At 48.8% G+C, this 10,962-nt stretch overlaps 1 protein-coding gene across 1 annotated transcript; it reads right to left on the reverse strand.

Annotated features, from left to right (window-relative positions):
- Positions 1-1,362: 1,362 nt before the first annotated feature.
- On the reverse strand, positions 1,363-5,394 carry SOX21 (SRY-box transcription factor 21). Its single transcript, XM_045480680.1, has one exon. The coding sequence runs from the start codon at positions 3,788-3,790 to the stop codon at positions 2,960-2,962; it is 831 nt and encodes a 276-aa protein (XP_045336636.1). The 5' UTR covers positions 3,791-5,394; the 3' UTR covers positions 1,363-2,959.
- Positions 5,395-10,962: the final 5,568 nt, after the last annotated feature.

The following is a 10,962-nucleotide window of genomic DNA, read 5'->3' on the forward strand; positions in this document are numbered from 1 at the left end:
CCGCACAATCTGTTGGTGATGTGCTCACCGCCCCCCTCCCCCGGCAACTCCCCACCCCCCTCCCTTCACTCATCTTTCCAGACCTCTTCTCATTCACCAACACTCAGGAGCCTTGCTCCCAGAACAAGCTGATCTTTGGGAAAAAGGGAGGGGTGGGAGGGGGCGGGGAATCTTCGAGCCGGTGGGGCCGAGCTGGAAGGCTCAGGGAGGTAACTAAGATTTAGGGCTGGGGTGATTTCCAGCAAGCCGCAGGAAGTTCCGTGTTGAGAAGTGATGGGCTGCTACAAAAGGGAAAGACGAAGCCTTGAAAGGATTTAATTAACCGTGTCAGGGATAATTACCCCTGGACAGTCCAAATTAGTTTTGCATAATCGCTCAGAACCATATGAATTAACTTATAATATTGCAAAGAGCTCAGGGAATAACAGGAGAGGGATCGTTTTAATTAGTAAATCAGGGTCAAACCAGGAGAGCCTGTTTCTCACATTTCCAAAACTTTGCATGGTTTTTAAAATATTATTCCGTTGGGGGAAAACAATGACTTAAAAGAGTCGGGTCGCTTATAAAGACGTGCAGCTCCCAGAGATGGTCTCTGTCAATGGGGAAACTAGTTTAGGACTAGTTGAGTCCTGTATCTTGAGAATTTCTATCCGGGTGGGCGGAAAATCAAGATCACCTTACGGTTAATTTTTTTTTCCCTCTGATATTCTTCCTGGTGCCCTATAATTTCTTTTCTAAAATGAAAATCCTTTATGATTTCAAGCCTTTCTCCAGTGGAAACTTGTCTAGCCCTGGAAATTCAACCCTCTGCATCAGAATTTGTTATACTTCTACTTTAAAGCAATTTAGTATGACAGAATAAAGCCCTAAAGAGGCCAAAAGTTGTACACTGTCGTGAGTAGTGATTACCCTTCCAAATAAAATCTTAAGGTGTAAACAAGGAATATGCCAAAGATACAGGAACAAATTACACTGACTTAAGTGGTGGGGCTCTCCTACTAACAAGATAAAGTGGTCAGGCAACTTTCCCCTCTTAAAATGTTACTGGAAACTAGTGAAATGCTTTGAACGGTCTGGATGTTTTCAATGGGCTCTGTTCTACTGCTTCATGAATGCTTTTTTTTCCCCAAGATAATACAACTACTTGGGTTTTTTTTTTTTTTTATCTTCTTTCCTATTCATGATTAAAAATGTGATAAATCAGGTTTTTGGCTCTGAATAACAATGGCTTGATTTAGATTTCCTAGTAAATCTATTCAAAAGTGAAACAAAGGCTGCCTTTGCAGGATACCTTACACTTCACCTGGACCAGGCACGTAAGGGCAATTCAGATAAAAATCTTGTTAGGAACTCAACAAGAAATAGAGGATTTTCTCTTTTCCCTGGTTCAGGCTTTATTTAAACTCTTTGTTCAAAAAAAATGAACAGAGTGATAGTCGGATTCTAATTTACAGATATAGTTTAGACGTCTAATATTAAATTAGAAGATCACACAAGAAAACCATTTACACATAAAGGTTAAAACCAATACTTAAACTTTTTAAAACTTTATATTACATAAAGTCAAAATGAAACTAAATACATGTTAGCCAACTTCATTCACAAACATTAGTCAAAATATATACATTTAAAAAAGGAACAAAAAGCTATAATTGAGGTTCTTTTCTCTAAAATGTGTTTTATCATAATTTGCAAATGAATTGCAGGTAATCTAAAAAATAAGCTAATTAGGGAGGAAACTCCAAAACACATTTAAGCGGTTCAAGTTGGTGAAGAAATGCTAGCTGAAAATGAGAGACATCTGTCAAAACAATTCTGGTGTCTTTTTCTTTTTTCAGTTTTGCTAAATAATAAATATATAATTACCACTCAGACAAAAAAAGTCTGATTTATTCTTAAGATAAAATTGCGATTCTAGAAATAGTCCCGCAATTTTTAAAAGTTAACTTTGACATTTGCTCAAAATGCTTTAGAGTCTAAAACCGACTCAAATTTAGGGCAACGCCAACAACACATTTTCAGACTCAGTGTTTTCACGGACATATACACATTTACAATCCTAAGGTGAACTCAGCCATAAGGGGATAATAGGAACAGTGCCTTTTATCTTTCTGTAAACTGTGTCAGAAATCCAAGCAAGTGGATTCAGGGAAACCTAGCAGTCTTTTTTTTTTTTTTTTTAAGGGCTAAAATCCAACTGACAACTTTTCATCTCATACACATTTCTTGTTTGCATTCCTTGCTTTTAAGAGCTCTCGCTCTCATTTGCATATGACGTGATAAACAAAAGAAAGCGTGATCATCTCACATACAAAAGGCCATATTCGAGCCGGTCACTGGTCAAGAATGGATCCCGTCTGGGGGTTCTGCTTGAGAGAACAGAGATTCGCGAAGTCAAATAGTACAAATAGGGAGCAAGGCTGCTCAGAGTCATCTCGCTCCGAGAAACTCATGACACATCAGCTTTTCCCTCGTGCTAGCCATTTCAGACCTAACACTTGAACAGAGTGCATGCGACACAGACCAGGAGGAAAAAAAAAAAAAAAAAAAGATGAGAAACAAAAACAAAACCGACAATAAACTTCCAACAAACAAAACTGGAAAGCCCCACTTGTCAAAAACAGTTACTCCTCCACCTCTGTGGGCCAAAACGCAACAGGTTCCGAAGTGCAAAGCAAACATCAACTGCTGTCGGATACAACCGCCCTCCTTAGAGTTGGCTGCCGAAGTGCGGGTCTGAAATGATCCTGTGAATCCACACGCACACTCGCCCGAGCACTCCCGCGCTCTGCCACTCGCGCCCCGACTGGCATCTCTGCCTCTGCCTGCACCTATACATCTTATGTACATACAAACCGGGGCCCCCGTCGCGGGAGGGCGCACGGGGAGGCCGCAGAGCTCGTACCTATACATATGTACACGTGTGCACATCGGTCCTCGCGAGGCGGCCCCGCGGGGGTCATAGCGCGGCGGCGTAGGCCGCGGGGTAGGGGTCCAGCTGAGGCTTGCCCATGCCCGGCAGCAGGATGTAGGCGAGCGGCGGCTGCAGCCCGGGGCTGGGCCACGCGCTGCAGTTGCACGGGATCATGTAGCCCGGGTTGCCCGGGCTGGGGTGCGAGTGCGTGTGCCCCCCGGCGGCCGCGGCCGCCGCTGCAGCCGCCGCCGCCGCGCCATGGAAGGCGCCGGCGCCCGCGGTCGGGTAGCCCAGCGACGACGCGTACGGGAGGCCGGACGACGACGACGAGATCTCTGCCATCTTGGAGCCCAAGTCGAGTAGCGAGTAGGGGCTGCCGGCGGCGGCGGCGGCGGCGGCGGCGGCGGCAGCGGCGGCCGACTGCGGGAAAAAGACGCGCGCGGCGGCGGCTGCAGCGGCGGCGGCCGCCTTCTCGGGATTGGCGAGCAGCGATTCAGGCACCAGGCCGCCGCCCGCGCCCGCGTGCAGCCCGGCGCCCGCCTTGAGCGCCGGGTGCTCGGCGTCGGCCACGCCGCCCAGGCCGTAGGGCACCGGGAAGGCGAACTTGTCCTTCTTGAGCAGCGTCTTGGGCTTGCGCCTCGGCCGGTACTTGTAGTCAGGGTGCTCCTTCATGTGCATGGCGCGCAGGCGCTTCGCCTCGTCGATGAACGGCCGCTTCTCCGACTCGGTGAGCAGCTTCCACTCGGCGCCCAGCCGCTTGCTGATCTCCGAGTTGTGCATCTTGGGGTTTTCCTGGGCCATCTTGCGCCGCTGAGCCCGCGACCACACCATGAAGGCGTTCATGGGCCGCTTGACGTGGTCCACCGGCTTGGACATGCTCTCGCCGTGCCGCGGCTGCAGCCCGCCGCCGCCGCCCGGGCCGTCGCCCTCCGCCCGGAGGAAATCAATGTTGGCTGTCCACGGGGACCCGTTCGGCCTGCCCGCGCTCGCTGCACCCCACTTCGCGCCCCGGCGTCGCTCCCGCCCGGGAAGAGGGGGCTAGGGGCCGAGCCCAGGGCCGCGCCGCGCCCCGGGCCGCCCTGGTCTCTTCGGCCGAGCTGCGGAAAATCCTCGCGGGGGCACAGTAACTTCTCGGCGGTGCCCCCACCCCACGGTGGCAGTTTGCCCTTTGCTTTCTTTTTGTCCTTTCTCCCTGGCTGCGTTTGCTCGCGAACTCCCCGCAGGTAGTCGCTGCCCCGCAGAACTCTCCTCCTCCTCGGTCTTTTCTCTCTTAAATGCACAGCAGCTCGGAAAGTTGCGTCGCGAAGACCCCACCAAGTTGAGCCGAGGAGTCCGCCGCCGCGTGCTGCCAAGTGCCAAAGGGGGCTCTCGGCGGCTGGAGTGTTTGGGTTCTCCTCGGTGACTTTCTCATTTGACAGTAGCAGATGAGGGTGGGGGAGGAGGGGAGGTGGCCCGGGAGGAGGAAGAGGAGGGGGGGGGGCGGAGGAGGTCCGGGAACAGCAAGGGAACGCAGAGCAATGGGTATAAATACAAATACAGCAGCACCAGCCGGTCTTCCAGACTCTGGGCAGGGCTCGCTGGTGGGAACCCCTCCCCCCCCCCCCAAGCGGCTGGGGGGTTTGGAGGGAGAGCTGCCTGCCTCCCCAGCACCTGCTTCGCGGGTCTTCCCCTCCGGCTGCAGGTCCGGGAAGGAAGCTGTAGGCTTGAGCAAGCCTGGGGTCGCCGGGCCTCAGGGGAAATCCTCCCGGCTCGCCGAGCTGCCGCGTTTTCCCGTAGTCCCCCGGGCCATGCCGGCTCAGCTCGCTCTGAGCTCCTCCAGGGGCACCGGCTGGCTCAGGCTCCCGGAGCGCGCCGGGCGTGGAGCGCGGCGCTGCCTCGGCGCTGCGGGCCGGGCTCCGGCTGCGTCCGCTCCTGGCTCCTCTCGGCCGCCGCCCGGCACTTGCAACTAACTTCTCCCAAGTTTCCTGCGCCGGCGCCGCCGCGCCCCTCTCCGCGCGCTCGCCTCGGAGCGTGCGCCCGCCTGTGCGCCGCGCCCAGGGCCCCTCTCTCCCGGCTTCTCCTGCCAGAGCCGAGCAGGCGCTGGGCGGAGGTGCTGGAGGAGGGGATTTAAGGAAAACGCGCCATCACCTCTATTCGCAGGTCCGCGCTGGGGCTGCTCCCGCTTCCCCCACTCCCGTAGCACTGTGGGCCCCTTCCTGGCCCAGGCCGCCACTCCGCCGCTCCCGAGGCGGCACGAGCCCCGTGCACGGGCTCAGGTAAGTGTGGCTACCTGCGTGTGCACGCGCCCGGAGCTGGCGCTGGGTGTGCATGTCCAGCGGCGACTGAGTGTGTGTATATCTGGGGGCATGCGGAGGAGGTGGAGCCCAAGACTCCAGGAGGGAGGAGGGACCAGCGGAGCCTCCTCCCGCTCCCACACCCCCAGGACCGCGAATTAAACCGGATCCCCTCCGCCCCCCTCCATACTCCTCCTCCCACCCCTTTTCACTTGAGAGCAGGTTGAGGCGAGCGGAGAGCTAGGAGCGCGCCGCGGATTCTGCGCACTGTTTGGTGTTTGGCAACCCCTGGTGTCATCCCGGCTACCCTGGCACTGGTCGCGGCTCTGGGATCCTCTGCGTGGAGAAAGGAGGCGCGCACGAGAAGAGCCTCTCGAACTACGGCGGAAGAGGGGACGTACCCTAGAAAATGTTGGAGATTTTTCTTAGGAAGAAAGTGCTCATTTTCCTTGGAGGTCCAGATGTTACTTGCAACAGATGCTTCTCGCATTTTCTTGCGCTGGTGATGCACCCAGTCAGAGGTAGTGAAGTGAAAAATAACTGAGGAGGAACTGAGCGTGCTCTTGGCAACCTTTTCGAAAAGGAGCTCGCCCAGGCTGAAAATAGGCATCCTTGGCTGACTGTTTAGCTCTTTGAAAATTCTGGGTGTTTTGTTTTGTTTCTGTTCTGGTCGACAGAGCCATCTATATGCTGATCTCTTTCAGGTACAGTTAACTTACACTGTCTCACTTAAATGCACAGATAGGGTGAAGGTGTTCAAAATCCGGAAGTGTAAAAATGTCTCTTTGAAAGAATAAAGTAAAATGTACCAATCACTATATACTGGAATAGCTTTAATGTGGTCAGTGTCCTTAGAAAGGAAGAGTTTCCTTATAATTGACACGATGCAAAAATAGCATGATTTTGTTTGCATATTTTTATCACTTCTTGGTATGCTGCAGCACACTCATAGTGTGATCAGTCTGGAGGTTTTATTCACAAGTTGGCCTGTCCTTCGGGGAGAACTCGCTTGCCTGCTTTCTTCGGCAGTTAGGATCCGACCTAGCCATGTGGTGTGTGCAAGTAGGGAGTTCTATCCGCAGTTAACACTTTAAAACTTCCCTGCAATGTATGTTCATCCCATACACAGACACACAGACACAAAGCTTCGATTGTTTTTATGAACTTAAATAAAAAATGTTTGGGGCCATCAGATTTATTTTAAAAGTTAGGCTTGTTTTATTGCTCATTTTCAGAATAGTGGTTATTGCTTTAATTTTAGTTGCTGTGCCATAGAGACATGTAAATGGCAGTGAGGTGGGGAGGGTCTGTATTGGTCTTACAATATCACATTTACAAATGTTTACTTTGTATTATGTCCTTGTGCTGCTCAAACAACTGGACAGGTTTCTGTAGAACCATATTCCTTTACAGTCTCCATAAAGCCACTCTGTCATTCAGAGACTCTGCGTAAAGTTACATTAAAACACCGGCAGGTGTAATTACATCGACTAGAATATTAAATATACTGTTTTGTGATGCTAAACTACAGAATTCTCATCCCTGAGCTTTCAACCCAACTTGTGTAGTGGGTTCAGGATGAAAACATTATACACTGTCATATGAAAGAACATATGTGAGGGTATGCAAGATACGAAAAACGTCATTCACTAAACATTGTGAATGAAATTCAGTCTAATCGTGAAAATTATCTTGACATGTACAGATAAGGATTGAGAAAAGATATTTATATTGGCGAGGTAAGTTATAATCTACTCTTTTCAAATTTAAAGTTAAAAATCCATTGTAATGAATTATTACCATGGGAAAAATATTTGTACGTGCGATTGAAATATATGCTTATATGTTCAATACCTCATAAAAAATAAAATACATAAGCCTCCTTGGACATGGTTTTAGAAACTGCAGTGTTGCCTGTTTAGTGATAGTACACGAACCACATCTGAAAGTCCCTACGTCCAAGAATGTTGAACTGTAGAAAACAAAGGTGCTTTCCACACCTAAAAAGAAAATGGCTGTTTGTCTCGTCACCAAGTAAAATTTCACACATTTCAAAACAGGAGAGATTTGCTTTCCATTTTCAGTTTTTAGGGGATCAATATTCTTGGCCTACACCCTTCCCAACCAACCCAGGGCCCTCACAGTAAGCTGGGAGTGATAGGAAGGCGGTGTGGTACTCTTGTCTGAATCTGATCAAGCTTTTCACGGAGTTTTCATGCCATTCTCTTTCTTACGTGCCAAAATGCACATCCAATTTTAAAGTTCACAGATCTTATGCTTGAATTGATATGAGGTTATATTTTTGTTCTTGTGTTTGTTTGTTTTTTACCTGCAGGTGAAAAATACCAAGGTATAGGAAAGAGAATAGTCTGTCTGAGTGAATAGGGGAGGCAAAATAAATTGAAAGAGAATTATAAGTTCGATGGTCTTTATATTGTCAGCTTTTGATTGGGAGCAACCAGAGAACTGTATACCTTGATCAGCAGAGTCTGAGTGGGCTCTGTATTTTCCCTGAGGCCACGTAATACCCGTGATCACAAATATATCGAATCAGAAACGGAGAGACAGACAACCTCTCCGAAAAAGTTTGTGAGTTTGTGTGAATTCAGTTTCTTCTTTTCCCCCTTAAAGGCTCCCCAGTAAATGGTCTCTGTTCAGTTCTAAAGCTTTCACTAGGAGGCAGCAATGAGGTTGTTGGGGAATTAAAAAAAAAATACCTTGGCAACACCAGACATGAGTGGCCTTTTCTCTCTTTCTCTTCCACAAAAGAGGGGAGAATATTTGGGTCCCAAAGGAAGACAAGGGATCAGAATGAACTCCATCATTTTCCTCCATCCTTTCCGTCTCCGCTCTGCTCCCATCCTGGATTTTCACCCGGCTGGCTCACCAACACATTTCCCTAGCACCATGGAGGTGGGGCACCACGAGATGAGCCAAAGAAAGTGGCTGGGCAGTAAAGATGACGCCTTCAAAGTGCACAGGCCAAGTCTTTGCACCTGGAACACTAGCAGCGACAGAGAACTTTGGGGGTCTGGTCTTAAGCAAGTGTAATGACAGCATTCTCGAGCTCTCGTACCTGTGTAGAAAGGTAATACGGCCTGTTTGTCTGGTTGAGGAGGAAACAAGCAAACTGTGGCAAAAGCTGCCTTACTTAGGCTGTTGTCACAGTTCTCTAGTCCCACTCCTCTGACTCCCCCCACCCCACTCTTTTCCCATCAGCCCCCAAAAGGGGGAAAGCCCCAAACACGGGGTCCACAGAGAGCCGAGGAGACAAAAGGGGAGTTGAAGCCGACAAGGCAGGAGCCAAAACTGCACAAGTCACCTTTCACTGGTGACTGCTACATTTTCATCATTTTGACCTTTCTCTCCCTCGATTCTCACCGCTCCTGCCTTAGAAACCGGCACTACACAGATCAATTCTGGAGACACCTTTCCTCATCCCTCCTCAGCAGTGCTCACACTGCATTTTCAAAAAGGAGCTTTACCTAGATGACAGAGCAAGAAACACAAAATAAAAAACAGCTCTCTCTCACTCTCTCTCCCCCTCCTCCTTTGGAGGACCCTGCCAAAAGCACCTAAGGGAAAAAAAGACAATGCAAATAATCCAAGACAGACAACTTCAGAAAATACTGATTCAGATCCCAAGAATTCCTTAAAAGCAATGGAGAGATTTACCTCTCCAAGGGTAAGAGGTTTTTTAAGTGTGAGGGAGCCAGCCGAGAAACGACACCAGAAATGAACGAGGACACTCATTGTGTCATGTGGCCTGTGTAACGAAAAATCCTTCCAACCCGTAGTTTTCTACTGAGGAGCCTGGGTTCTGGTGTGGTGGGGTTACTTGTAAATTTCATCACCATACACGCTCTGGTTGATCTTGAGCAAGAACAAAGCTGAGAGAGGGAGGACCCCTTCAGTCTTCCAGCAGGGTGGTGAATAAGCCATGCTTCTGGCTCTGCAAACTCCCTCTTATCTTACCGTCCCCCCTTCCAGCTTCCAGGTGATCCTGCCTTGCCCTCCTCAGATTCGGTCTCCCATTTAAGGATGGGTCTGATTTGATTCTTTTATAGCTATCATTTATTCAGTTCTTAAGATATTGTACCTTTTACATACCTTATCTCCTTTCGTTTGTTTGGAGAGCTCTCTGAGGTAAGAGCTACCTCACTTTGCAAGTTGGGAACTGAGCCTTAGAGTAGATGAATGACATGCCCAAAGTCACACAACCCAAAGTGGAAGAAATGGCCTTTGAATTAAGCTGACGTTCCTCACCACCATCACCATTCTCACCACCACCACCACCACCGTGAGACCCGACACAAGACTCAGCCCCTTCCTGGCACAGATTCTTAATTCCACCTACCTCCTCAGGCCTTCTGTGACTCACTCTGTGCCCCACACCCCTTCTGAGGGAGTGCCCAATGGCAATCTCCCCAGCACGACGTTCCAAACCCACAACAGCACCCCATCACCAGAGGTAGTCTCTCAAAGTCCGGGCTCGGTGCTTATCCACACAGATCAGGTCTCAGCTGCAATCCACCTGCCCTCCCTCTGCCGGCCTCCCGCTGCAAGCACCGAGAAGAACTCAGTCTCCACCCTCACTCAGACAGGCCAGGGCCCCTAAGAGGGAGTCTCATACCCATGATATCGAGCCTGTCTTTACATTTCCTCAGCATAAGGGGTGTTTCTTGTCCATCCACCTCCCTCCTTCCCTCATTCCTCTTCACCTTTCGTAAACTCCAAGGACACAAAGTGGGTATAAGCACAGTTCTGGATTTACGACAAGCTCCCATGAATTGCTCCCCCAATGGTTTGTTTGTTTGTTTAATAATGTAACAAGGGATCCACTGCTCAAAATAAAATCTTCCAGTAAACCTATATCAAACCAAAGGATCTCCCCAGTGAACAATATCCTTGCCTCCCCTAACCGGACGTAATTGTTTTCATTCCTTTGACTTTTTAAAAAAAATTTAGCTATATCATTTTTTCATTTATAGGTGTCCTTTAAAATTATGTTTTTATTTTAATTGTTTATATAATATTTATTAATGAACTTCTTTCATTTAGTTACATTCTTTGAATTTAATATTGCTGCATATCGTGGAGTTTATTCATCCTAGCTGCCATGTAATATTCAGCGGTGGAAATATACCACATGTATTTGCTTATCCTCTCTTGGTGATGAGCATGTGGGTTGTTTCCAGTTTGTTTGTTTTTTAAATGTATTGATTTTGAGAGAGAGAGAGGGAAGGAGGGGCAGAGAGAGGCAGAGAAACCCAAGCAGGTTCTGCACTGCCAGCATGGAGCCCCACGGGGGTGGGTGTCTAGAATCCACAAACGAGAGATCATGGCCTGAGTGGAAGTCAGACGCTTAACCCACTGAGCCACCGGGTGCCCCTGGTTGTTTCTAGTTTTTAACCATGTGTAAGGGCCTCCAGAGGCATTCTTTTTCCTGTCTATTGTACACATGCAAGAGATTTTACAGGCAAAAAGCTGTAAAAATGGGAAATAGCTAGTGCCGTACCCCTTTTCCAAGTGTTTCTGTTTGCTTTTGATTTTTTTCCCCAGGCATTCAGAGAAGTTGTCTTTTATATTTTGTCTCAAGTTTATGGTTATTATCTGTGGGCTGGTTGGTCTTATAGGAGCTATTTCTCTGTTTCCAGAATCTCTCTGAAATTGTGTTTTGTGTATAGCATGAGGTTTGATTTTTTTTTTTCCATCAGGATACTCAATTTCCCAGAACTATTCATTGAAAAGACTGCTTCTGTATACTGCCCATTA

This window comes from Leopardus geoffroyi, chromosome A1 (assembly GCF_018350155.1).
Source record: "Leopardus geoffroyi isolate Oge1 chromosome A1, O.geoffroyi_Oge1_pat1.0, whole genome shotgun sequence".
Classification (NCBI taxonomy): Eukaryota; Metazoa; Chordata; class Mammalia; order Carnivora; family Felidae; genus Leopardus; species Leopardus geoffroyi.